This window comes from Bolinopsis microptera, unplaced genomic scaffold, assembly GCF_026151205.1.
Source record: "Bolinopsis microptera isolate Bmic1 unplaced genomic scaffold, MBARI_Bmic_1.0 sca7, whole genome shotgun sequence".
Taxonomy (NCBI): Eukaryota; Metazoa; Ctenophora; class Tentaculata; order Lobata; family Bolinopsidae; genus Bolinopsis; species Bolinopsis microptera.
In genome coordinates, this window is record NW_026971779.1 from 669 (window position 1) to 28,147 (window position 27,479).

The following is a 27,479-nucleotide window of genomic DNA, read 5'->3' on the forward strand; positions in this document are numbered from 1 at the left end:
ACTTGTTTGAAACCCGATATGGACACAATTAAAAAGAATGTATGATGTAGTAGAAGACATTTTACTAGCTGGCCCTTGGCGCCTCTAGTCCTATCTGAGTACGCACCTGCGGTTTGACACTGCGCGTGTACCGGCCTTTAGTTGTACACTCATTTATAATTTACCGTTTTAGTTTGGTGTGACTTGAGTGTAAAGCGTAACGAATGTGGATGTGTTCGTCTGCTATGCTTGGTATAATATTGCTTGGTGTAATAGTTGCAAATCTTGCTTACGTTATATAAGTAGTGTCACATAGTGAGTTAGAACTTAAAAGCTTGGTGCTTGGTGCTTGTCCAACTGGAATGAAGACATGCATTTCATACCTACCCGATCCATTTTTATTAGGACCGTGTTGTGTTGATATGACATGTTGATATATCAACTGTGGTACGAAACAGGGAGTTGCTAGGTGTTACGTTGGGAGCTATAAATATACATAATTTTTTCTGTGTGACTTCAATCTTATTCCAGGTGTATCTCGGCTCATGGTTATCGTAGGGTGATAATTCTTTTTTCAACCGGTCATAAAAAGTCTCCTCTCCATTGGTTATAGGCTCGTTAGTATCGTAAATTGTTAATTTATTCTTAATTAGTAATTTAGTCGGCCCGCAGGCTCATTTTACCTGTATTTCTATATGCGCGGATCAGAGCAACTCACATAATTGACGTCACAGGTTCAAATTGTTTTGGCTGGATATCTCGGCGCGCGAATGAAATACAACTTTGCGGATTTCACTAAAGTGGTTTATACGATTAATGTAATAAAAGGATTTACACGAGAAAAAAACTTTTTCTAAGGTCCCCTCATCCTTTAAGTTGAGCTTAGGTTTAACTAATTAACTAATTAATTTAACTAATTAAATAAGTAAACTCACTCGTTTTCTGAGATGTGCAGAGTCTGCAACTGAGTCACCTTGCTTGTTAACGCTTGTAATCTCTCAATAACATGCGTTCCCAACTCAACTAGGTCGAACCTGTGAATAAATAGTTAGAGAATTAAAGGAATTAAAAATAGAGACTGCTCAATGAGAGCGGGTTGTTTGAATTACCTAGTCCCTACTTGATTTAACTGGTATTATGAACATTTAATAACTCTAATTAGCAAACTGCATCAACTCAATTTGACAATTTACAGCTAATTCACAATTCAACAACCTTCAAGGACATTATTTAAAGTTAATTTCTGATGGTAAAAACGATCATACGGCTTCTTAAAAGTCTATAAAAAATGTCAATTCTTCAATGAGGTAATTTTAAAGTAACAACATGGCAATACGTACATCGAAGTTCGAACGATGACTAAATTGAGATATTGGAGATAAAGTTGGAGATAAAGATGTTATTGTCCTAGCAGCAATAATGGCTAATGATATTAAAATATCACCTCGGATATAACATCATTAATCTTCTTTATCGCGAAGCAATCCCATAAATATAATAAATCGATCTTTCTTTAGCCTTATACCTTTCTTTGTACGCTCTGTAGTCTGTATATTAAATCAAAGTTCTAAACAAGGGATAGTCTAAAAAAACAACGCCCAAGTCTAATCTTTCCCTAAAACAAAAAACTAAATAACAAAAACTTCATTGTAATTTCTGCCAATATCTCTTGTCATAAGCTAAATTACGGAGATAATGTAGATCGAAAATATTATTCATATAAAGATTTTTTTACATAAATCATGCACAATCAGCGAGAATAGATTGCTTTGGGGTCTTCCTCTTCTCCCTGGTAAGTCTAGTGTATTGATGGCAAAAATGAGGGAAGAAAACGCTGGTCCGTCAACAGGACCCCGCAAAACATGTCCTAACATTCTCCACCGACTACGGGCCACTTTTTCTGACAATGGTTCAGCAATCAGCATTGCAGCGTTTATACAAGTTTTTGTTGGAGATGACTCCTGGGTACTTTATATTCAAAATAGTGCGAAGATGTCTGCGGTGAACAACATCTAGTTTTTCAAGGAATATTTTGGGGACGGCCCAACAGGATGAGTTGTACATAAGATTATAAGAACCGATACGACTAAAGCATTGTACAGTATTAGACGTTTGTTTAGAGGCAGTTTATCACTCCAGGCCTTCTTGTAATTGTTGAAAAGTTGAAAGCAGCATATCCTAGGTTTATGCGACGCTGAACAGGCTTGTCCGCCGCCGCCGAACGCCGCCGCCGCCGGGTGATTTTGCCACGCCGAACGCCGCCGATACACCCCGGCGTACATCGGCGTACGGCGTGCATTTTCTGACTTCAAAATGTTACTGATAGCGATTAGCGGCTAGGGGCAACACACACATGATACACACCTTTAGCTAACTTAACAATATTGATTATCAGAAGAACTGAGCAGATACCTACTCATAAGTTTGACTGAAGAAGAAATTTTACAATTCGAACTTTTAAGATTTTGGGCCGATAGGCAAAAAAATTTCCCAATACTCTCAAACATAGTAAAAATAGTGCATTGTATACACTATACCTGCCAGTAGTGCGGAAATTGAAAGAACCTGGTAGGCTGCAGGTTTAATTCTTTCTAGTCAGCGATCTAGGATGAATGTTAAGAATTTCAAATATACACTGTTTTGTTCTAAAAACTATGATTTTGTTTCCAACAAAAAAGATTGAGAGATCCATTGATTTCAGCAATAATTTATTGTTTATGTATTTTACCTTAAATAAAATAATTGTATCAATTTGTCTCAACTTTTATTTGATAGCAGATAATACCATAACAATATACCAACATCATTTGTTGAAGTTAAGTCTAAACTACCCAAATTAATTATTAAGTACATGATCATATTCATATTTCATAGACCTCAATTTAGTTGGCCTTGATTTCACGGCTCACGCCGGCGTACGCCGCCGCCGCCGGTGTAATTTTAGTGAAACGCCGCCGCCGATCCATTTAGCCACGGCGGACAAGCCTGACGCTGAATATCAGCTTTGCTACACAAGACGGACCCTAGACTCTAGAGTGATACTTTTCCTCCATGCTTCATTCCCCGACAATAATTTTCCATCACTATCGACTTCACCCGTACTAGCTAAATAAACATGAGTGAAGTCCGTTTTGTCTTCATTGACAAAGAGGTTCCATTTCTCGAGTATAGCTGTTGCCTGGGGCAAAATAGCTCTCAAGTTGTCTTCCTCTTCATCATTGAAGTCGACATCATCAGCATATTCAGTGTCAAGTGGAAGGCCAGCAATAGTAATCGCCAATCGGGGGAATCGGCCTATCTAAACCGATTGTTATAGTCCATCTAAGTTCATTCAAAGCACCAGCTAAGACAAGGGTGAACAGACAGCCGGATAAACAGTCACCTTGGAAAGCTCCAAGGAGACTTAAAAACTCAGCTGAAAGAACTCCATTTACTTTCACCCGTAGCTTTAGACAACAACAACCGGACAATCCTCAGCTCATCCTCAGTACAGCCACACAGTTTCAGGAGTTCAAGAATCGTCGTGCGTTTGATCGTGTCAAACGCACTAGACATATCAATGCCCATGCGATGATACTCCCATTTCTTCCTTTGGACAACCGACAGTAGAACTCGCTGACACCAAACAATATCAGCACAAGAACGAGCGCGTTTATATGCACACTGCCACGGACCAGTGAAGGCGTTCACTTTTTCTTCTATCCTTGTACGCTCTGTAATACAAATTAAAATGTGTTCTAGAACGAATGAAACATCCGTGTAAAGGTGTAACATGGTTATTTATCGAGGGAGCACCACTAAACCACCTAATCTGTGTAACATTACTATTGACTAATCTGTCGATTACCATTAAACAATTATGTATTTAAAATATACGTATCAACAGGAAATTTAAGCTTTACACACATTTTAAGGATTGGTATACACTATGTACAGTGCAGTATACATGTAGTTTAATGGAAACTTACTGTAAACAGTTATCTTGAGGTGTTGTGTGTAACCACATCAGTATTGTACAAGCAAGCGCTACTTAGGTGCTTAGTGAATACTTGAATAGAAGAGTGTGACAATAAGTATTAACAATAACTACTGATATAAATTAACTGCAGTAACATGGTGCAACTATAAAACTTACCCCCCCCCCCCCCCCCCCCCCCCCCCATTTCATTTCATGACCACTACAATGTCAGAACAGTGTCCACACAATGTAAGAACAGTGTGTACACACATTGTTAGAACTCACAATGAGATACACACCCTAAAATGACATACCAGACCCCATTGTGTGAATAGAAACACGTACAACAGTCAACACGTGTGAAACACAGCAACATACCATGGGTATTGGGTAGTGTACCATGTAGTGGTGGGAGGTTAAATGTAGAGATGTTTACAAAACCCCCACCTCATGAGGATTATTACACTTACGATCTGTTAAACATATTTAACATTACAATTACATAATATAACATAAATTCTGTTCTGGGTAAGTTTTATATTAATAATGAACCATTATTAATGGTTTATATTTACAGCTGTGGACTGCAAATGAGAACATGGTAGTAATTAGAAGTCAGTGTTTTGGTAATTCATTAAGTCGGCAATATCAACTAAAAGAAGCAGTCCAAGACATTAATTTTCGGGAGGGTGATACTGAATGTTCAAGATTGCTTGACACCTTCAATTGAATTTTGAAAGTTTGAGATCAATAAACTGAATCTAAGAATTCGTTAAACTGTAAAATTAATTTCAAGGGAATTTACTCCGCGATGTTAAAACTTCTTATAATGGCGTAATTTATTAATTTGATATAAAGATTCATCGCAGGATTGCTCTATAATTGGGAAAATAAGGAGACTGATTAATAAGTAGGAGTATTGAGTTACTGTCGGGAAGGCAGTGTTTTTGGGACAATGATATCATGGCCGGATCGCTCGTGATGCAGATTACCCATCTACAAATAGCATTATCATCTCCTCTTTCTTATAAAATCCTAAAGTCACACACTTTGTTTTGTCGTTATGTTCACCTTGCCTCTTTTTCTGTTAGTATGTTGCAGTAGAGTTGTGACTTTTCAGAACACCCGCATCCCGCCAGAAACTAAAGATCAGATCCTCGCAACAGCAGATGTGAACACAGCTTTTGAGTTATATCAGCAGAGTTATACGCCGAGTTATAATACGCCATCTGTACTCTTCTTGACTGGGTCGACTCGTAGAAGAAACAGAGCTCAGAAAAGACAAGAGAGGAGGAAGAAAGCTAACTTTGTGATATCTCTGGGGGAGATAAGAGAACATAATGTGAAGTATGAGAGAGGAGAGTCCTGGTATCGTATGTCAGTTAACCAGTTCTCTGTGATAAGCTCCACCGAGAGGAGGAGATATCTCGGGTATCTGGGAGATGTGGACCAGAACAGGACCAACTCAACCAATATAACGCTATTAGGAGGAGGTAAGGAGAGCTACCCTGATACACTGAGCTGGAGAAAGAGAGGCTACGTAACAAATTCAGTAGACCAGGGTGAATTCTGTCTCTCATGTTGGACATTCCCAGCTGTAGCCCTGCTAGAGTTCGCTCTGAGAGAAGTATCAGGATCTTTACTCCCTCTATCTGCGCAACAACTGCTAGATTGTACCTACGAGGAGGTGGTGGACGTAGTGGGACCTCGCCATGATGGGTGTAAGGGAGGGAGGTACCAGGACGCCTGGAGATACCTTATCTCCAGACAACACCTCACTTCACACACAGAGTACCTCTACAGAGCCGCAGATAGGAAGTGCAGGTACCACAGGTACTCTAATAAACTTGAGAACTATGTTAAGTTAACCGGGTACAAGGCTGTACCCTCTGATGCTGACGGTGGTATGGAGGCGGTGCAGGTGATGCCACTTGCTACAGCGATAGCGGCTGAAGATGAATTGTGGCTGTATGATAAAGGGATATATGATGGCTGTACACAGAGACACAGGGTTCCAGATCACGCAGTGCTTATCACGGGATACGGGATTAAGTACTGGGAGATAAGGAATAGTTGGGGACCAGATTGGGGGATGGATGGGTTCCTCAAATTCTTCAGGGGACAGGGTGCCAGAATGTGTTTCCTCCTGGACTATGCGTTTTATATCACTTATCAGAACATGAAATCACCAGAAAACACTGTTTCTCCAACTGTTCCTTCCACAACAACGTCCGCCAATTACAAAGCTTCAAACTGTACAGAAGGAGGAATGTACGAGACAAAAACTGAGGAAGAAGAGAAGGGAAAGAAAGAGGAGAAGAAAGAAGAGGAGGAGGAGGAAGAGGAAGAAATGGAGGTAGAAGAGGAAAAAGAAGAACAAGAGGAAAAAGAAAAAGAGGAGGACGAAAACGGAATGTCAGACGAAACTAGGATTAAAAAAGAGGAGGACGAAAACGGAATGTCAGACGAAACTAGGATTAAAAAAGAGGAGGACGAAAACGGAATGTCAGACGAAACTAGGATTGAAGAAGAGGAAATGTCAGGAGAAGATGAACCACCAGGGTCAACAGTGGACTATAAAACTTTAGACTCCGAGTTAACCGCGGCTGACAATGAGGACTGTAATGATGATCCAGAATATAAGTTTCTGTGCCAGCAGTGGTCCAAGTTGCCTGGTGATCCCTGTAATGCTGGATCCTGGCTTATCTTCACCCAGTATCATTGTATGAAGTCATGTGACAAATGTAGTGAATGTCAGGATAAACACCCGAGCTCTTGTAAATCGTGGGCAGATGAGGGTTACTGCCATGATTCAAGTGAACATCAGGTGTGGATGAAAAGCAACTGTGTAGAATCTTGTGGTTACTGTTAGCTCAGACTGTCGGACATTTCCATGGATTTGGATGATAACAGTAACGATCAAGTTATTACTTTGGGTGTGCCCCTAGTCACTAGTCAGATATGAGTTTGTTAATAAGACAGTGCGTCATACTAATTAATTAATAATTATTAGAGATTTAAATGCTAATATGACAGTTAAAAATCACTTTTTTTAGGACACCTTTCACAATTTGATTACGAGCGGTAACATTTAGTGCAAAAAGGGAACGTTAATTATAATCATGGGCGTAATTTACCGAGACAATAGATTTAATTACTTAATTGCTAGACAATTCTCACAATTACATAATTGGTCAGGAATCGTTATATTCCAGTCATTACGAATTAGATTTATTCATTGTTTCACTTTCTCTAGAAACATTTCAATCGCCCCAAAAAGCAACGTACTTGGTTATAAATGTAATTCTTAAACAATTAACTATTATTAAGAACTGATATAATAGTGTAATCGTTCTATGTGATAGGACAATAATTAAGGGCGTCGCGTAAATTTACAAACCTTACACGAAGGAGTTCAAGTACAGATTTAGAATGTTTGTGTCTAGTTCCCAAGAAATGAAGGCTAATTTGCCATCTCATTGTAACCCTCCTGAGTACATTGGAATGTACACACAGGAGTCCCTGTACTGTACACAGCTGTCCACCATTACGAGTGTGTTGAAGGTTTATTTCACACTGATGTACTGTAGTACAGATGAGAAGTCTACCCCGAGTTTAACTCCTCCACTTAATATTTACTCCGAGTCTAACTCCTCCACTTAATATTTACCCCGAGTCTAACTCCTCCACTTAATATTTACCTATCAGAGACTGAAGTAAAGAGGTCGGCAGCTCTGAGAGTAGTTTGAAGAACAGGTAACAGTAACTTTAGTCTGTCCTGTTTCTCCTGAAGTCCACAGAGACAGGAGCCAGCGTACTCCTTACAATCCTCTATCAGTCGCTCCTTACATAACTCCACTGCTTTTGTTATGCTGCTGTACGTCTCATCTATCTCTTCTAGTCTCTGGAGTGAGTTATAATTAGAACAGTTGAGATACAGTACATTAACTTGGTATGAAGAAATAAATACAGCAGCCTTATAGATAGGGTAGTTTTGAAGTTACATAACACGTACTTCACGCACTACATTTGTGTGTATCATTATCTTAACAACATTCCCTGTAGATAATTACAACGGCTCAAATTCAACATGAGATTTGTGCCAATATAATCACCCCATATTCGTACTTCAATTTCTTTTTTCAATCTTAGTGATGTAATCAAACTGTGATCAAATATCGGCAACATGTCACACGTGAAGAAAGCCAGCCAAAAATTCGACATTCAATCCACTAATGAACAAAACAAAAAACTCTGCTTACTTTTTGAGAAGAGTCTTTGGTTTCAGTTATCATGAGATCAATCTTGTCCACAAGTTCTGACAAGGAACTCTGTGTAGTACAAGTGTACTCGATACTCTTACACATAGCGTTCTGTACCGTACTGTACGCTGTCTCAATATCCAAACAGTGCGTTCGCTTGGACAGCCCAATCTCTCTGAAGCAGCTTATACACACTAGACTCTGGGGGAGTGTTTAATTTCAAGAGTAATTCTTGGCACATACTATATATAGTACAATCAGCTTACCCCTGCCTAGTATCTTATGTCAGCTAACATAATATCAAGACATCCAATTCAATCTTAATAAAGTCGAAATATTGCAATAAGCTAAGATCCGCCTAAGTAGGGGATGTAAGGATTTGATTGGATTATGTTATATAGTGTAAGAAATATGTATATTTAACTATTACTATTTAACTATTATGTATAAAGGTATAAGAAGAAAAGTGAACCTTATCTTCAGCATTGAACATAATGAAAGGTTCATTATGCAATGAGCACATTCGTTGTTTGTTCAATCGTTTTGATAAGATATCAACAATCTCGTGTTTCGCAAACATCTTGGCTGAGTGGGTGAAATCTCTACACTTTTGACAAAGGGGCTGACTGAAAATGATATTAATTCATGAAAAGAACTAAGAGTCAAGAAACAAGCTTAAAACAATAATAATAATACAAGTTAGAATTAAAGAAGTAAAATTTAAATTTAAATATCAACAGTCTAATAAGTATGTACATGGTAAAACAATATCAATAGAAACTAACTGAGCAATAATAAAGTAAGAATACCTGCAAGTGTTGCAAAACAACATGACATCAATAGAATGAGATTGCTCACAATTTGCACAGGATATTCCCTCTAAGGTCTGTTTGTTAGACATTAAATACTCCACCAGCAAATCCTTTGGGATCTCTGGAAGTGGAGGTATGATCCCACTGCACACTGGACACCTGGAACAACATTATTTATTTAGCGTTAATTATCATATTTTTGAATTATTAAATACATATTTAACATACCAGTATTAATGGAAATTATTGAAGGTTGTCATATTTTATCAAGTAATAATTTGTACCATTCTCAGGGAACATGGCAGTGAAGTTGACTGAAGAAGGCTAGGGAGACCTTAACCAAGAGCATAATTTTTAAAACATAGCAGTACCTGGTTTTATCTAAGTCTAAGCAGTCAAAGCATACTGAATGAAGACATGGTAACAGTCTTGGTTCTTGAAAACTCTTTTTACATGAGGGACAAAGCATTGGAGACAAAGTCTTCATTTCTTCTAATGCTGCAGCAGCAGTCATTTCACGTAGTCAGATGAAACCTACTGCAGAACATTACTGTTTAATCGATATTTCGATTGATTTCATTGAATAACAATTTAATTTCAAGACTGAGCATGGTAAGTATACTGAAACAAAATAGGAGAAAGTTATTACGGAGGTGAAAAGATTGGTAAAAGCTGAGCTTGTCACCAAGCAGCATTCTAAAGTGATTTTCTCAGCTAACCAGCGTAGCAATCAGTAGGGAAACGTACCTGTGTGTTGCCCCCTCCCCCCGCAAATTTTTTTGCTGCCCCAAAATTTGATTGGTCCTCTAAATAAAATTTGTTTTTTTTAAAGGTTGGGCCTTCTTTTTGCTGCCCCCTACAGCTTTTTGCCGCCCCTGTTGAAGCAAAAATGCCCCAAATATTTGTTCACTTCAACCGAACATTAAATTGGACAGAATAATACACATAATATTGAAATTCAGGAAAAAGCATTACATAACAGTGAATCTTGCGGCTAACCTAATTATGATTCATTTACCAACGCTGCATATGCAGTAATGGGAGAGAGAGCGAGAAAAAGTGAGCAATTATATGTCACAATTGTGCTACAAAACCATCAATTTATCCACTTACCAGCGGCCAATTTTTTTAAAATTTGCCAATTGGCTTTGTCAGAGTTTTGTCGAAACTATACCAAAAAAATCACTCCCATAACTCTAATCTTTTCTTAATTAAGCCGCTTGGAAATTACACACGCACAGACAGACAGACATTCTGAGATTATTATTTAAGATTATATATATTGTCTTATTAGTATTACTGTTTATCTAAACTATATTTTAAACTTGAAGAAATCCCCCCGGCAACGAGGACATAAAACAACACTGAAAATCGACCAAAAACCGACCCTCTGGCGTGACCAATTGCAATTTCAGCTCGCAAATGGAGTTGAAACCTCGCGATATCTAGCAGGGTTGTAAAAAAGGATAGGAATAGGAGATAACATTCTTAGAATTTCGATTATCGCTTTAGATTTTCTATAATTAACGTTGGAACTGAGGTAAATAAATAAATATAAATAAATAAATAAATAAAGTCAATTTTTACAGCACAGCAATATATATCTAAATATCAGATCCTCTGTAATCATAATGTATAAAAAAAGGAGCTTTTCTCTGTGCTGAAGGATGAATCAAGGCAGATCATGGTTCTGTTAGCAGGCCACCCTAGTTATGGACAATACATAAAATATATAAAATAATTAAATTATAATTTTAAAATTGTGTCAAGATTGAACTAAAACATAACTCAGGGTAAAATAGACGTATTCCCTTCGTCAAATTAACTATTTACAATACTAAACTTAAACGAACTCCGGGTAAAATAAACGTAAAATGAACGTTAGAATAATGGCGTAATTTCATCAAAGGTTACCTGCATCATTGCTTAACAACATCAAGAGATTGCATGTGCGCGAGCAAGAACAGATTAATAACGCGCGTTGCCATGCTTTATATTGATACATGATACGTCATAACTAGCTCACATTTACGCTCACGATATCACTATTCATAACTTTGGTTGTGATCGATATTTTTCGATGCGGTAGAAAGTATTGTACTTAGGGAATTTGAATACTTACAATTTTTTCGTCATTGTCAAATAAAACCCATACTTTCTACAGTACAGACCTTAGAGCTAGATGATTAGGGATTAGAGAAATTTAAACATAAATAATCTTTTAAATTTCCTCAAACAAAGCTTTCAGCTGGCGGGTTTCTAGTTGAATTATGGTTTACTAACAATTAGATAAACCCACTATTCCCCCACACTGATATCCCGGCACTTTTTTGTAGATTTGCTATACAACAGACTCACGGGTCAGCATATCATCAAAATCATACACACTCTCCTTTTCTACTTTAAGTTTACATGCTATAACTTAAAAATGAAGATCTTGCGGTTTAATGCATACTAAAGATACTAAGAACTAAAACTACAGATCCGAGCTCGTTATTGGAAAAAATTATTGTTTCGTCGAATTTGTAATTTCCAAAATAGTTAAAACATTTTCTACTAACGGGTATATCAAATATGCCTTGGTGCTAGGTAGTGCGCCATCGACAGTGAGCCGCGCGTGCCGACTGTAGGATGGTTTTTTAGCGCTGATTTCGGCCAGCACAATTTTCTTCAAATAAATAGATATTGAGTATCCTTCCCGACCTCCGATTGCAACAAAAATTGGTAAGCTTACTCATAGACTTACAAGGAAAGTGTCCGAAAAATTTAAAGCATATCCAACCATCAGACATTATGTTACAGCTAAAAGCAGCGTATTTTGCTCCATTTTGATCAATATATCAACTCCGATATCCACCAAATTTTTCGGACAGTTGTGAAAGCCCTATTGGAAGGTCGTCGCCAATTTCCAGAATGATCTCATTTAAGGAACTGAAGATATATCCGAATAATACGACAAAAATGGTCAAATTTGGACGAATTTGGTCAAATTACGCGACTTTTACAGCTAATTTTGCTCCAAAAGCCGCGCATCATCAAATATGGCACTTAGGCAATACTCACTGATCTTTCCAAAAAGGTATGACAAATTTGGTATTGTGAAAATTCTCACAGTCTCTAGAAAACAGTGGTACAAAAAATTTTAAAATCCGAGCAAGTTTATTTTTATCGTGCACCCCCTATTGGTGCACTCTTGTGATTGACTAGATAGCAATTAACAATTAAGTAGGTCCGGCAACCTTTCAATTACAAGTTCATTAACTGTACACCAAAAATTTCTTCAAGGTTCGAATTAAAAAGTTACTTAGATTGCTAGTTTCTATCGCTTGGTTCCCTTCACATAGAAGGTACAACATCAAAAAGCTCAAAAAGAGCGCAAGTGGAAATTGTCGCACCAGAGTTCAAAATGTAGAATATATGTTCATTATGTTTTGTAGGTTAGTAACCTACCAAAACGCGCACTGAGTTGGACTCGTCGAGGGTATGTAGCTTGAAAAACGCCTTGCACTGAGATTGGTGATCTAGATAACAAATAAGATAAGGCTCATTAGTGTATTAGAATCTTGCTCTGGGACAAAATTGTAAACACAATTAATTGCTTATGTTTGTTAGCTTTTTTATTTTGAGGAGAAATTTTTAATTTTTTTCCAGAAGGCACGAGGCGCTATATTTATATTGTCTACGAAAGCACATTTAATTTGATACGTATAATATTGCCACACGTTGTAGACCCGCCGCGCATGAGTACGCGGCTGTATCGTGGTAATTTCACCCCGATGCTAAGTGAAATTACAACAAGGGTCACAACATGATACAAATATAAGCTAGTTTTATAACTTGCTTAGTTATTTTAATTTTAATTTTTTTAAATTAGACATGAAGAACTTCTGAGTCATCAACTTCTTTTTCGGGAACCCCTTCAAGGACATCGTCGAAGGGGAATACTACACCTTACATATATTGAAATTTAACGGGTGATACTCATAATACATTTGTTCCAAATTGATTCACATAGCCATGTGTATACGCGTACTGCGTGACGCGCTTGTTTCACTTGTATCACGTTGCGACCCCCACGGTCGTTTCACTATGGTCCTGACTATGCTCCTCACTTTATCGTCCTGACGATACCTATACCAGATACAGGGGAGCCGCGCACTTCGTGCGCGGCGGGTCATACAACGTATGACAAATATTCACGCAATTAATTACCTGGGGACCTCAGGCTATCATGTGTCATGTTCATAAACATAAAGAATAGAGATTAGGCGGAATGACAGGCTGAGCGCGGCCCAGTAAGCAATTAATTGTGCTTTTTACGGAGAAAGAAGTGAAACAGTAACATTTTTGAGCTTGTTATTTTCTTCCAAAATTAACGGGTGATACTCGTAAAATATTTGTTTCAAATATTAACAGGACCGTCGACGAGTCCAACTCGGCGCGCGTCCTGGTAGCTGGTTATAAACATACAATTCCAAAAGTATTCCAAGTAATTTATATAAATGATAAATGCATGTATTGATTTTAAATACAATGCAATGCAAAATATTTGATATCAATTCATGAAGTTTGAACCAAGTAATTAAAACGCGTGCAATTTGAGGAGTGTACTGCTTTCTCGGGAAATATAAACCGCGCTTTTTCATAAATCAGAAATAATGTTTTTTACGTCAACTCAAAATTTAACCGCGGACGATGCAGCGCATGCAAAGCGACGACGTCAAACGTCCTAGTCCTCCAACTCTATAGTCAGTGTAATAAGGGACAAGCGCGAGCATTACCTGGGGACCTCAGCGCGGCCCAGTAAGCGCGAGCACAGTAATTTTGTCTCTGATTTTGATAAATTTGGTACCAAAAGTTGCCTCTAAGTGTGAATAATGCAAATTCACCGTGTAGCACGATAACGTCGAGGTGTATGTGGGCCTCCTGTGTATTGCAAGAGTGTAAAAGGACGAAAAACAGGTAATTTCTTGCTTAAAATGCATATAGCTCCTAAAATATTAAATATTTTGACAGGACAACTATTACCCCCCCCCCTAAGGCTTTTTGCGCCCCCCTGAAGCAAAAAAGGGTACCCCAAATATTTTTTTCGCGTCGACCGAACGCTCAATTGGACAGGGAGATACACAAACAAGACGTTTTTTCAGTGAAAGGGCCTAAAATTCAGGAAAATTGCGCCCCCCTTATACGGCACCCCCCCCCCCCCGCACAGTGGGGTCTGCGGGGCCCTAAGTTACGCCACTGAAAATGATCAATTAAACCACTTACCACCGATCGATTTTAAAAAACCTTTATAATTTGGCTTCATCAGAGTTTTCTCGGGCACTATACAGATAAAACCAGCCCCATAATTCTTACCGTTTTCTTGATTAAGCCTTTCGGAAATTTCCCACACACGCACAGACAGAGAGACAGACACGCATCCTGGGATTATTAGTATTGATGATGTACATATTATGCATACCTAAACCAAAAGTGTTGCGAATTGTTGATTGGTTGGAGTGTTAAAACATTTATTCTCATTTTCTTTTATGATGACAATTATACGCTATCAAACCTCTTGAAATAGAGAAAAGATATTATTCTTTGACTTATTTATTGATACTAAATGCTTTTGCTTCAGTTTGTTTCTTTGCTTCAGGAGTATGTACAATAGAAACAGAACCAACAGGGGTGAAAATCGTGTCATCAGATTTAAGTGTACACTTCAAAACACTATTACTGATGTGTTACGCTCTAGAGGATGGCAGGAGGTTAAAGAAGAATCAGGTTTCCTGTCAATAACGATTTATTAAACTCTTCGAATTGTACATGTCATTCTAATTAAAATTATAATTAAATTTACACAGCAATACAATAAAAGTAATTGAAAGACGCTTCAAACTGCCATGCTGTGCAGGACATTCAAGTCATAAAATTGCTTCTTGTTTCCGTTTTTTCGTATAAGGTGTAAGTGATTTTGATATAAATAAATACTCTGCAGGTGACTGGGACTTTTATTGGGCCGATGTTGGCTGGATGAGGGAAGTGTTTGATCACTGTTACATGGAGGAGCACATGAGACTTAATCATTTTCGAAACCATTATGAGTTAACTCGAAAAAATCTCATGGCTAAAAACTTGAAGCGGCTTAGAAAACAAATAGAACGAGACAGTGGAAAAATTGAAGCAGCAAAATGCGACTTTTTCCCAACAACTTTTGAGTTACCAGCTGATTACCATATTTTTGTTGAGGAATTCAAGCGTAGCCCAAATTCAACATGGATCATGAAACCTATAGCCAAATCACAGGGGAAAGGGATTTTCCTCTTTAGAAAGCTCAAGGATATCATGGAATGGAAAAAGGAAGATTCATGGAAGATAGACGGAACAAAGGATGACAGAGAGCCAGTTGAAAATTATGTTGTGCAGAGATATATTGATAATCCATACCTTATTGGAGGAAGAAAGTTCGATATCAGGTGTTATGTATTGGTAACTTCTTATATGCCACTCAAAGTGTGGCTATATCGCAGTGGCTTTGGAAGAATGTCGAACACTAGATACTCCTTAGACAGTATTGAAGATACATTTGTTCACTTGACTAATGTGGCTATACAGAAAACTGCTCCGGACTATGACCCAGAAAAAGGATGCAAGTGGTCTCTGATTCAACTTCGTATGTACCTCCTTGCAAAACATGGCCCTGAGGCTGTTGAAACTCTTTTCAGAGGTATGGATGATATTTTCATCAAAAGCTTACAAAGTACACAGAAGATTATGATAAATGACAAACATTGCTTTGAACTGTATGGTTATGATATTCTAATTGATGAATCATTAAAACCATGGCTTTTGGAAATAAATGCATCACCCTCCCTGACGGCATCTAACCAGCAAGACTACGATCTAAAGTTCAAACTGCTACATGACGTTCTAACAGTAATAGATATGGAAGGTAAATTATCTGGTAAAGAGAAGCAAGTAGGAGGGTTTGATCTCATGTGGAATGATGGACCAGTTCACTGTGAGGATTTGAGCATGGAAGGAGCACCCAACCCACCCTACACAACTAATACCATGTTAGGATGTTTCAACAACCGAGAGGAGAACTTGAAGAAGATGATGAGGAGTCATGGGTCGTCTAATAAAACTTGATGTTGTTTTGATGATGTTTTAGGCTGGACCAAAACGTATTTATTAGTAATATCAGATTAACTTAATTTTATTTCACAACTATGTTATACTTATAATGTGGTGATTGGCGGTGCTGTGGTGTATTTTTATTCAGAAGATTTACCTTTTTGTTATAAATCAGTATGATCTCTTGGACCCCTTCTCCCTGAATCCTTTAAGCTTGAAGAGATTTCTCCAAATAAAACCCGTCCATCTACTATCTACACGCAACTTGGGCCTATCAGACCATAGGCGATCAGTGCAGACTAGACCTACTTTTATTGTGATAATAGTACCTGACCCGTAATATGTGCTTTTAAATAATCAATTGCTACTACATACCTGAATTCTGAAAAATCTTTGACTCCAATTTTCAGACCACAACATTCAGAACCATGTTCCCTATAGCTTTGGGGAGTTTGAGATATGCTCTTATAATTTTAATAAAATTTAGGTACCATAGTCGTTTATATATTTAACTATAATTATATTTTCAAATGTACAGTGTATAATGTATAAATACTAATTTAATTATAAACACAGATGTAATGTATATAAATTATTTAAATCAGATTAAAAGTCGTTCGTAAATACAGCAGTTACATGAACTATATAATGCGAAGAGACGGTACATATCCAATATTATATATTATAGACTGGACTAAGTGCTTGTAATACATGTAAATGTACTACTTTATGAAGGTTGATCCTATTCGTTCCTGCAACATACATTGTATTATTATAATATGTACATATTTTATTTGTAGTTTGTCGTTTCAGTGGTATGATTTCAGAGCAGCAGGAAAGCTTTTTCTGTTGCGAGACAGTAGTCTCAAGTCACATTTGGAAATTCTCAACCTTGAATCTTGAACACATATCCTTACTAGAACTGGAATAATTTAAAGATGTAATCAAATCACGCATAATTAATTTAATTATCTAGAAACTTGTAATCTGAGGAATATTGTAATATTATAACCTTAATTAGCTGGTCAATATTGTAATATGTAACACTTAAACCAGTTTTTAGGAATGGCCGAAGCCAGGCTTGCAGTAGCCTTTCAGGTCCAAGTAACAGATGAAGGTGAATTTAAAGTCCACTTGGACAGAAGAATACTTCATGACGTGTACAGATCCATTAAACGTGTAATCAAGAGGAAGATATTCAAGTCCCGTAATGCTGCCATACAGGTGAATAGTTGTTTTCAGTCTTCTGATTGGTAAGCGGCAGTCACGTGTCAACTTGAACCTCTTTTGAGCTACACCTGTAACCACATGATGTTTAGCAATTGAAGTAATATTGTGGTACTATCAAGCTAATAATACATATATTATATAGATTATAGGTATATTATAACAGGTTCCCATTTCAGAGTGTATTTCCAGCAACCGGAATTTCGTGGAGTTTCTTCTTTGTGGTGTTTGGAGCGATGCAGATTTTAGGGGAGACTTCCGACACTGAGAGTGTTATTCAAGAAAAGATACCGCAGTGAGTTCAATCTTCTGTTTCATACATGATTCTTAGACATTAGACATTAGACAACCACGTGATCATAAAGATAGAAATTAATCTTATTTAAATTTGAATATTAGATAAATATCAAATTCGTGTAGTTTTGCTGCCAAGTTAATTAATATGTTAAATTTACCGCGGTTATTAGCATAGTAATAAGTAAAGTAAGTCACAGTTGCCACTAGCTATCCTATTCAGTAGCCAGAACTAATTATGCACCTAAGAAATAACTCTCCATCTCAGTATAACAAGCGGAAATAACACTTGGCAATGTAATTACCTTACAAACAGCTACTGCATTATAATATGTCGTACAGTCATGTTGCTCTTAATGAAATGTTAGAGTCTGAATAATAATATACAGCAGCTGTAGTAAACTTGTCAATACAATGAAACAAGGTTAATGTTAAAAGAAAATTTAGGATATTGTGTCCTTAATTATTCTGAACAATAAACTAGAGTAGTATTGCTGTCTGATAGGTAGTGTGGGCCGTGGGGGGCGGGGGCATAGTATTGTTTCAAAATTGTAAACATCACAATATTGCTTCACTTTAATTGGTTGCTAATTCACAATCTAAGATATCAATAACTTGACCGTTTTGACGGAAAAGTGCAATTTTAAATTTATTTCCACGTCCCCTGGTTCCCAAACAACTGGAACATGTCCGCCCTATATAGAAGTGGAAATGTAGTATCACGTGATGTGCACGTGATGTACAGTGTGGTGGCCCTAACATGTTGGGCTCACCCCTCGGGTACTAGGATAAACATCACCACTAACATATTATGGTGATCGGAGCTAGTTCATCATGTTAATGAGCGGCACTAAGTGACCAACTTTAATCTAACTTATTAAACAAGTCCAGGGTTTAATTAATTATAGTTGTAATAATAAATATGACCGTCAATTCATTAAGCGTCTGATCTCATTACTTATTGTAAACGTCCATCTAGCTCGATGGTTTGTTATTTTATTATATTTATATATTATATCTTCAGATTTGGCAGGTTAGACCCAGTTACCAGAACAATCCTGGTAACTCTAGTCAGTACCACACTTCTCTGGCTGGTCTGGTCATTCTTCCTCCGCAACTTCCTCAAACTACTCCTCACTTACCAGGGTTGGATGTGGTCTCCTCATGGGTAAGTTTTAACCTAAAACTTTAAAATTTATTCTTACTGGATTATTTTATTGAATCAGTCGCTAAATTATAATTCAGCTCATATTCAAATTAACAATTGATAGTATTCCAATAATACTGGTAATGATAATTTTATTTCAATAATCATTCTTATGATATTAAATGTTTCTTAACAAAAACTGCTGTTTTTTGATGATTTTGAAACCCTCAGTTAATAAAACTAAACAGATGGATTACTTTTACAGCATGGTCCCCAAAGTTCAAATGTGTCAGAGTAGCAATGCATTATAAACGTTCACCTTAACTATCAATCAAAAAAACATTATTCGTTCACAAAAACTCAAAAAATTAAATTACAAAAATATCTCTTTGTTCAAAGTTTGGGGACTATGGTATCCGTAGAACCATGAATGATGGTTCTATGAAACATGGAGAATGATATTCTCCATGTTCAGTTTTTATCCAATCATTTGGCAGTGCGACAGTGACGACGAAGCCCACCTTCCTTGATAAGCTAACCGAACCTTTGATATATCTCATGACGGGGAAGCGAACCCTGCCGTGGTAAATTACCAGACAAATGGCTGTCAGTCAATTGGACGCCAATTAGCTTTTAATTAGTTAATTAGACGCTAATTAGCTACACAGTTTGACCTCTGCGGGCAGAGACGAGCCGACAAGATGACGAACAAACTTTATACAATTAGACACACATAGAGACATAGTACTCACAGTTTACTCACGGTGTATATAATATACATGTTGAATACATGTTGTATACATGCTGTATACATCGTGTATACAAACTACTGAGTGTATACTGGATACCATGTAACAGTATATTAACTGTGGTTACTACAAGTATCATGCAGTGTATGGATAAAAACTTTATTTTTATTCCCTTAGAAAAGCTCATGTTGCTGAATGCTCTATTAGACTGCATATTAATAGATTCTTAACGTGATTCTTGTGAATGATCCTACCTCGCACTTAATTATCAATAACACTAACATTCTTAATGATCAACTCATATTGACGTCAGTGTCAGTCTGTTTCTTTATATTGATTAGTAAACTTTGTAAAATAAAGTAAAGCAGAAGTGCAAACCGTGCTTTGTTTCCCGACATCACGTGATAAGATCATAGTTTAGTTAGATATAATCACCTGTTATGTGTTCTCACTACTAATACTACTACTACTATTCTCACTGATAAATGGAACACACTATCTTGACTAAATTATTCAAATGAGTCGCGTTCAAAACTTATGTAGTTGTCATAGAGTGAAATGTTATTTATTATTATTATTATAAAGTAAGTGAAATGTTATTTAAAGATTAACAGATGAAATCAAGCTAAAGGGACGTGACAGCACGACAGATTGCTTTTATCGCTATCAATGTTTTGTGTGCATGAATTTTATCATTATTAGCACCAATCAAGATTCACGTGTTGAAAATTATTTTATTTTGTGTGAAATATTTTCTTTTTTGCTTTAAAATTAAGTTCACAAGCTTTGGAATAAAAGCAACAGAGAATTCAGTGATTTCCGTTCTAATCAACAAATAACTTGGTTTCGTATGTCTTCATGATTGTCGAAACTATGATCGAAAGATTGAATAACTCGGAGTTTCATTTCCGTGAAGCCGATCCTATTATAGGATAGAAGTAGAAATTTAAACGTGTTTATAGCATTGTATGTACAGATAAACTGTATGTTTGCACAGGAGGTGACCGGGACATGATTTCAGGCCTGACCGGGACCGGGACCGGGATACAAAATGTGACTTGACCGGGACCGGGACCGGGACCGGGACTGAGATTATCAATTTACCGGGCCTGACCGGGACCGGGACCGGGATGAAAAATGTGAATTGACCGGGACCGGGACCGGGACCAAGAACCCTGAATTAACCGGGACCGGGACCGGGATGAAAAATGTGACTTGACTGGGACCGGGACCGGGATAGCTCAAAATTGCCAATCACGGTACCGGGATTCCCGGAACCGGGAATCCCGGTCACCTCCTGTGTTTGCAAATATCATCTTACAATACATATTAATTACAGTCTTTAACCACTAAACTGTTATTGGTAATGAACTGGTATAACAGTATACCAGTTAAATGTATCTGTGCAATAGGTCGGACTATTTGTTGAGCTTATTTTTCGCTTTCACATTAAAATTTAAAATGGTAGGTGTATTGTGCAGCAAGTAAAATCCCCCATTATTTATTATACGTTCAATATCCATAGCGCTGTTGACAGAAAACTTATAATCGCACACTTGACTCACTATCTCACAGAATACACACGACAAAACAGCTTTATTGCTGAATATTTCATTTATATAATACTTTACTTTTGTTCACAAGTTTTGTTTTTTAAATCAATTGTTTTAAAACAAAATTTCAACAAAAAATCTTTTTATAAAAAAATGTTTTATTCAAAAATTTAATCTTTCGACGAAAGTATGTATATTTGAATCCACCAATGCAAATGCAAGCTGTACTTGTGGACTAAGAATAAAGCAACAACAATGAAACCTCGCAGGAAATTGTCGATAGGAGTAAAAGCCTGGATGATGACTTGTAAGATTATAATGGGAAAGCGTCCTAAACTGATGTCATTACAGAACTGCATGCCAAGTCTACCCGTACCTTCTGTAGCGGATACCATGAAACGGGTGAGTGATTCTTTATTTTAATTTGGTTAATTAATTGTTAAATACATAGATGTGGGGAGGGGAGGCATATTTGTTTACGAAAGGTAATTACGTGTTCGGCAGGGTTTAGAGATGATGCCCTTTTGGTAACGTTACACGTGTGTTATGGAACGCTTTTTTCACAAGTAGAAGCAATACCAAAACCATGTCCTGTGATGCCAGTTTAAATTTACCTACGTTCCCGTTCTTTCACATGTCGTGCTACTTCTACATTTTCAACCATGAATAGTAACAAATTGCTTCTACATATTTATTGTATATTGCTTCTACTTGTGAAAAACACACGTGTAACGTTACCAAAATAGGCATCTGAACCCTGGCCTGGCGAGCACGCAATTAAAGTAAACAATTATACCTCACCGGAATCCACATCTATTAATTGGGTTTAATCGGGAATGTGTTTTTAAATGATTAAGAACAATACACAGCCTACCTATTCCTAACTTCAATAAGAAAGGACTCAGTTGTTATTTATTGATAACAGTACCAATAAGCATCACGAGCTTTTGTATTTAAGCTGGGTAAAACTTGACGCTGAGTATGTGACCGCACCCGGTCAAATACCAATCGTCAGTTGTTCACATAATATAAGTGTGTGATATAGTTAATGTGGCCAGGTGCCACATACCAGTGCTGTACGTGTATTTCTGGAATAATCTCTGGATATATCACTGTAACGTGAGTGTGATCTCCAAAATAAGATTAGGAAGTATCATTTTCTGATTTCTGGAGTACTCGGACAGACCAGCGTGTAGCTAGCTCTGAAATTGAATGGTAGTCACAGGATGGCACAGGGTGTCTGACGTTGTTGGAGTGTTGCCCATTAAATTAGTAAATTAGCTGTCAGCCGTTGCCAAGTTGACGATATGTCCGTTTTATTACGCGTTACTATCAGCGTACATATTCTGTCTGGTAAATCAGTGTAACCATTAGGAACAATATAGAACACTGTAGAAGGAGGCGGTGGTAATAAACACGCTATAAAGCTGCATGAGATGCCAGCTAACAGTTTGCTAACAGCGTGACCGTGCTTTTAATTGCATGCACCGCTTTAAAAGGGATAATATTGGGCTGCTCTTCTTTTAAATATTATAGCTCGTGACTCTAAAGAATGTATAAGAATGTTTCAACAACTGTAGTTTACATTTTATGCTGTAGTTATTTAGGCGGAATGCACTGTACCGAATAGTCGATGTGGAATTCAAAACATCACATATCTCCAAACATTTGCTTCCATTGGCATTATTCTCCAAATCGACCACTTATTTTTGTTTTGAAGTGAGTTCATAAGTAGGAGGATGTATACGGAAACAATTATTAATTTACTACTAATGTCCCACTTCACAACCGTCATTTGTTGTCCAAATATATTATTGTTAAATTGGGCACTAAAATTCTTATTCCTTGGCCAATTTTTATTTTTTCATGCTGATTTGAAAAGCATAAAAGCATTTGACCTAGTCAAAAAAGTTTCAGTTGTATATATTTTACGGTTTTTGCGGAAAGTCGTGTTAAAGTTGATGCCGTGGTGTCAGTAAAATGGCACGGATAAACATATATCGTCTCGCTTTATATATAGTAAGATAAAGATTATAATTGCAGTATCTGTTGACTGTTCGACCGTTTGTGAACGACGAGGAATACACAAGACTCCAAAACTTAGCTGAAGAGTTTAAGAATGGTCTTGGTAAACGATTGCAGAGATACCTGTGGGTCAAGAGCTGGTGGTCCTCCAATTATGTAAGTTCATTTCTCAGATTTGAGAAAATACCCAACACTAAAATTGCTTGAATACCTTCATTTTCTTAAGACATTAACACTACACTAATGGTTTAGATTAGCAAATCATGTTTATTGTTTAGGTTTATGAGCTAACTATGCAACTACAAATTTATGCAGACACATTTTGTTATTATTGTAAGTAACGTGTTGTTCTCGTGTATAATGACATAATTAATTAATAAGATAATTACTGATTTAATGTACTATTTTATAAAGCAAAACATTTGTCAACAGTAAAGTTACTGTTGGGAGCACATTTTCATTTCAATTCGTGTACGATGTACTGATTTCTGTTTACACTTAGAAAGTTGGTCGTACAATCTTCAAACAAATCAGTGTCAAAAATATAAATATCGTTTTGACAGTGGTATCATATTGACGCCAGATAGTTTCATACCGTTATAATTGCACCGGTAATTACAGCAAACATTACAGAGAACAAATGAAGTTATCCTGCAGGTGAGTGACTGGTGGGAACAGTATGTTTATCTACGTGGCAGATCTCCGCTTATGATAAACAGCAACTACTACTGTTTGGTAAGTACTATGAAACGAAAGTAGCAGTTCTAACGTAAATATTGATAACTTACAGGAACACGCGGCGTTATTTTTGTAGACAGATTTATTTCTTGCGCGCGGAATAGTTGCCATGACGTCATGACGTACCTGATAATGCGACGCGCGCGCTCTGCCTGGTCTATATTTAGTCGCTCCTTCACGTGACATTCCTGCATTAATTGGGTGTTGGCCTCAAATCTAACCTGATGAAGATGTAATGTAAATATTCTCGATTATGTTCGATATTTGAAACCAGGACGTCCGTGCTCTGAAATGTACATTTTTCTACCAATCAAGATAGATTTCTTACAAAATTAAATTTTACATCGCACATAATCGTGCTCACTGAGCAATGTTCAGTATCCATTAAATAATATGAAATATAGGTTTAACCCCTTAAACGTATATTTCATATTATTTAATGGATACTGAACATTAAGGGGTTATTGAGAAAGGTTGTGTTATGGAACAAGACTGGTCTTATTTCTTATCGCAATTTATCAGTAGGCCATTTAGAACATTTGGCATGAAGTATGAACGTTTCAACGTTAGCTACCTTATCATGTGGTCGCTCTAAGCAGTAAGCTATTACTAAATGATCGAAACAGCCATTAGTCATGTTTTATGTAGAATTGTTTTGTGTCAATATGCAAAAAATAGCTCATTTAGCCTAAGTGAGACCAAAGACTCAAAAATGAAAAACCAAAATATACAAACGTAATATACAAACGTACAAACCTTCCCAGTCACGAGAATTATTTTTATTGAACATTTACTGATAATTATTACGCTACAGTTTGTGGTATCAATCTTTTCTTTTATCAATATACCCTTTGCTTCTTTTGTGATATCAATCTCTTGTTTTTATCAATTTACACTTTGCTTCTTTTGTGATATCAATCTGTTGTTTTTATCAATTTACCCTTTGCTTCTTTTGTGATATCAATCTCTTGTCGTCAGGATGTCCAACCCTACTCGGCACTACACCTCTAGAGAGCACGTTTCCTTGATTTTTGTAGTGGATTTGTAGTGCTTTTCACCCCTGTAGTGCTTTTATGTTCCGGGGTAGGTGGGACATGTTTTAGTTTTAAAATGGGTTCTGCCTGTCCCAAACCATCATAAAAATCAAGTTTCGACCTCTCAACCCACTCGGGCCACTCCCAGGGGCCACGCCCATCCCAAAATGACCGAAATCCAGCTAAATCCAGACTTTAAAATCTTTACCCCTGTAGTGCTTTTATGTTCCGGGGTAGGTGGGACATGTTTTAGTTTCAAAATGGGTTCTGCCTGTCCCAAACCATCATAAAAATTAAGTTTCGACCTCTCAACCCACTCGGGCCTCTCCCAGGGGCCACGCCCATCCCAAAATGACCGAAATCCAGCTAAATCCAGACTTTAAAATCTTTACCCCTGTAGTGCTTTTATGTTCCGGGGTAGGGTGGGACATGTTTTAGTTTCAAAATGGGTTCCAGCCTGTCCCAAACCATCATAAAAATCAGAGTTTCGACTCTCAACCCACTCGGGCCAACTCCCATGGGCCCACGCCCATCCCAAAATGACCCGAAATCCAGCTAAAATCCAGACTTTAAAATCCTATACCCCTTTAGTGCCTTTTATGTTCCGGGGTAGGTGGGACATGTTTTTAGTTAAAAAAAAGGGTATTTATTCTTGCCCCCCTGTCCACCCCCCCCCCCAAAACCCCCTCCATAAAAAATCAAGGGTTTAAGGGACCACCTCTCAACCTACTCGGGCCCACGCCCAAGGGTGCCACGCCCCCAAACCCAAAAATAAATGACGAAGTCCCAGCTGTAAAATCCAGACACTTTAAAAAATCTTTAAACCCCTGTAAGGTTGCGTTTTTTTAAATTATGTTATCCGGGAGAAAGGGTGTGGAAGACCACTGTTTATTTTTTAAGTTAATTTTTAAAAAAAAAATGGGTTCTGCCTGCCCCTTTGTACCCAAAACCCATCCAATAAAAAAGCAAGTTTCCGACCCTCCCTCAACCCACTCGGGTTGGCCCACTCCCCAGGTGGCCCCACGCCCCAAACCCCCAAAAAATGGAAACCCGGGGAAAAATCCCAGCTAAAATTTCCAGACTTTAAAAATCATTTTAACCCCCCTGTAAAGTGCTTTGTGTATGTTTACCGGGGGTCAGGGTGGGGGACATGGTTTTTTAGTTTAAAAATTGGGGAATATTTCCTCTGGCCTGTCCCCCAAAAAAACCAATTTAAAAAAAATCCACAAAGTTCCGGAACCTCTCCAACCACCAACTCGGGTCCACCTCCCAGTGGCCCCACTCCCCCCCACCCAAAAATGACCGAAAAAATTCCAAGCTAAATCCAGACCCTTAAAAAAATCTTTACCCCTGTATGAGTGCTTATATGTTCCCGGGGTAGGTGGGAAACCAATGTATTAATTTTCAAAAAAATGGGTATTATTCTGCCTGTCCCCCAAACCAACATAAAAAAAACCAAGTTTTTTCGACCTCTTCCCCAAAAACATGGCCCACTCGGGGCACAATTCCCCCAGGGGGCCCCACGCCTCCCCCATCCCCCAAATGAGAACCCGAAAATCCCAAGCCTTAAAAATCCCAAGAACTTTATTAAAAATCTTTTACCCCTGGAAGAGTGCTTTTTTTGTAGCCTGGGGTAGGTGGGGAACAATATTTTTTTTTGCGTTTTAAAAATGGGTATTTTCCGGCCCTGTCCCCCAAACCTCATAAAAAATCAATTTACGAACCTCTCTAAACACCCCACTCGGGCACACTCCCAAAGGGCCCCACCGCCACCATCCCCAAAAAAGACACCGAAATCCCAGCCCTACAAAATCCCAGACTTATAAAAATCTTTAAACCCCTGTAGTGGGCTTTATTTTATGTTGTCCCGGGGGTATAGGTTGGGGGACCCATTGTTTTTTATGTATTTAGTTTTTTTAAAAATTGGGGTTATTATTTTATTCCTGGCCTGTCCCAAAACCCCCCAATCATAAAAATTAAGTTTCCGACCCTCTCCAACCCCCCACTCCGGCCCTTCTCCCAGGGGCCCCACGGCCCCATCCCCTTAAATGACCCCGAAATCCAGCTCTAAAAGCCAGAAACATTTAAAAATCTTATACCCCTGTAAGTCCTTTTTAAAAGTTCCCCCGGGGGGGTAGGGAGTGGAAAAACCATGTTTTTAAGTTTTAAAAAAAATGGTACCCTGCCTGTCATCCCAAAACCATCATAAAACAATCAGTTCCGACCTCCCGCCCTCAACCCACTTCGGGCCACTGTCCCATGGGTGCCCCACGCCCCCCCATCCCAAAATTGGAACCGAATTCCAGCTAAAATTCACAGACTTTTAAAATCGTTTACCCCCCCTGTAAAGTGCTATTTTTTAAGTATGTTTACCGGGGTAAAAGGTTGGACATGGAAATTTTTTAGTTTTAAAAAAATGGGGTTTCTCTGCCACAGTTCCCCCCAAACCACAATAAAAAATCAAGTTTAAAGAAAACCCCTCTCAACCTCAAAACCCGGCCGGGGGCCACTCCCTAAGGGGGGCCAACGCCCAACCCCCCAAAAAATATGGAACACGAAAAATTCCAGCTAAAATCCCA

At 37.8% G+C, this 27,479-nt stretch overlaps 4 protein-coding genes across 4 annotated transcripts; 3 read left to right on the top strand and 1 right to left on the bottom strand.

The window, feature by feature from the left end:
* Positions 1 to 914: 914 nt before the first annotated feature.
* LOC134825680 (RING finger protein 207-like) lies at positions 915 to 9,544 on the bottom strand (the record flags this gene model as incomplete). Its single annotated transcript, XM_063837882.1, has 6 exons — positions 9,383 to 9,544; positions 9,009 to 9,170; positions 8,672 to 8,825; positions 8,200 to 8,400; positions 7,639 to 7,841; positions 915 to 1,013 (listed from the first exon to the last, which is right to left on the bottom strand). Coding segments are annotated over exons 1-6 (962 nt in total), but the record flags the coding sequence as incomplete, so codon positions are not given.
* On the top strand, positions 4,992 to 7,110 carry LOC134825678 (uncharacterized). The gene has a single exon (XM_063837880.1). It carries the CDS (start codon positions 5,001 to 5,003, stop codon positions 6,807 to 6,809), a length of 1,809 nt encoding a protein of 602 aa, XP_063693950.1. The 5' UTR covers positions 4,992 to 5,000; the 3' UTR covers positions 6,810 to 7,110.
* Positions 9,545 to 13,762: 4,218 nt separating the features above from the next.
* LOC134825679 (probable tubulin polyglutamylase TTLL9) lies at positions 13,763 to 16,926 on the top strand. The gene is made up of 3 exons (XM_063837881.1): positions 13,763 to 13,973; positions 14,653 to 14,780; positions 14,995 to 16,926. The coding sequence occupies exons 1-3, from the start codon at positions 13,927 to 13,929 to the stop codon at positions 16,146 to 16,148; spliced, it is 1,329 nt and encodes a 442-aa protein (XP_063693951.1). The 5' UTR covers positions 13,763 to 13,926; the 3' UTR covers positions 16,149 to 16,926.
* A 242-nt stretch (positions 16,927 to 17,168) lies between these two features.
* LOC134825676 (carnitine O-palmitoyltransferase 1, muscle isoform-like) lies at positions 17,169 to 23,887 on the top strand. The gene is made up of 7 exons (XM_063837878.1): positions 17,169 to 17,357; positions 17,540 to 17,655; positions 18,679 to 18,822; positions 19,299 to 19,385; positions 21,373 to 21,505; positions 23,147 to 23,284; positions 23,786 to 23,887. Exons 1-7 carry the CDS (start codon positions 17,199 to 17,201, stop codon positions 23,885 to 23,887), a joined length of 879 nt encoding a protein of 292 aa, XP_063693948.1. The 5' UTR covers positions 17,169 to 17,198.
* Positions 23,888 to 27,479: the final 3,592 nt, after the last annotated feature.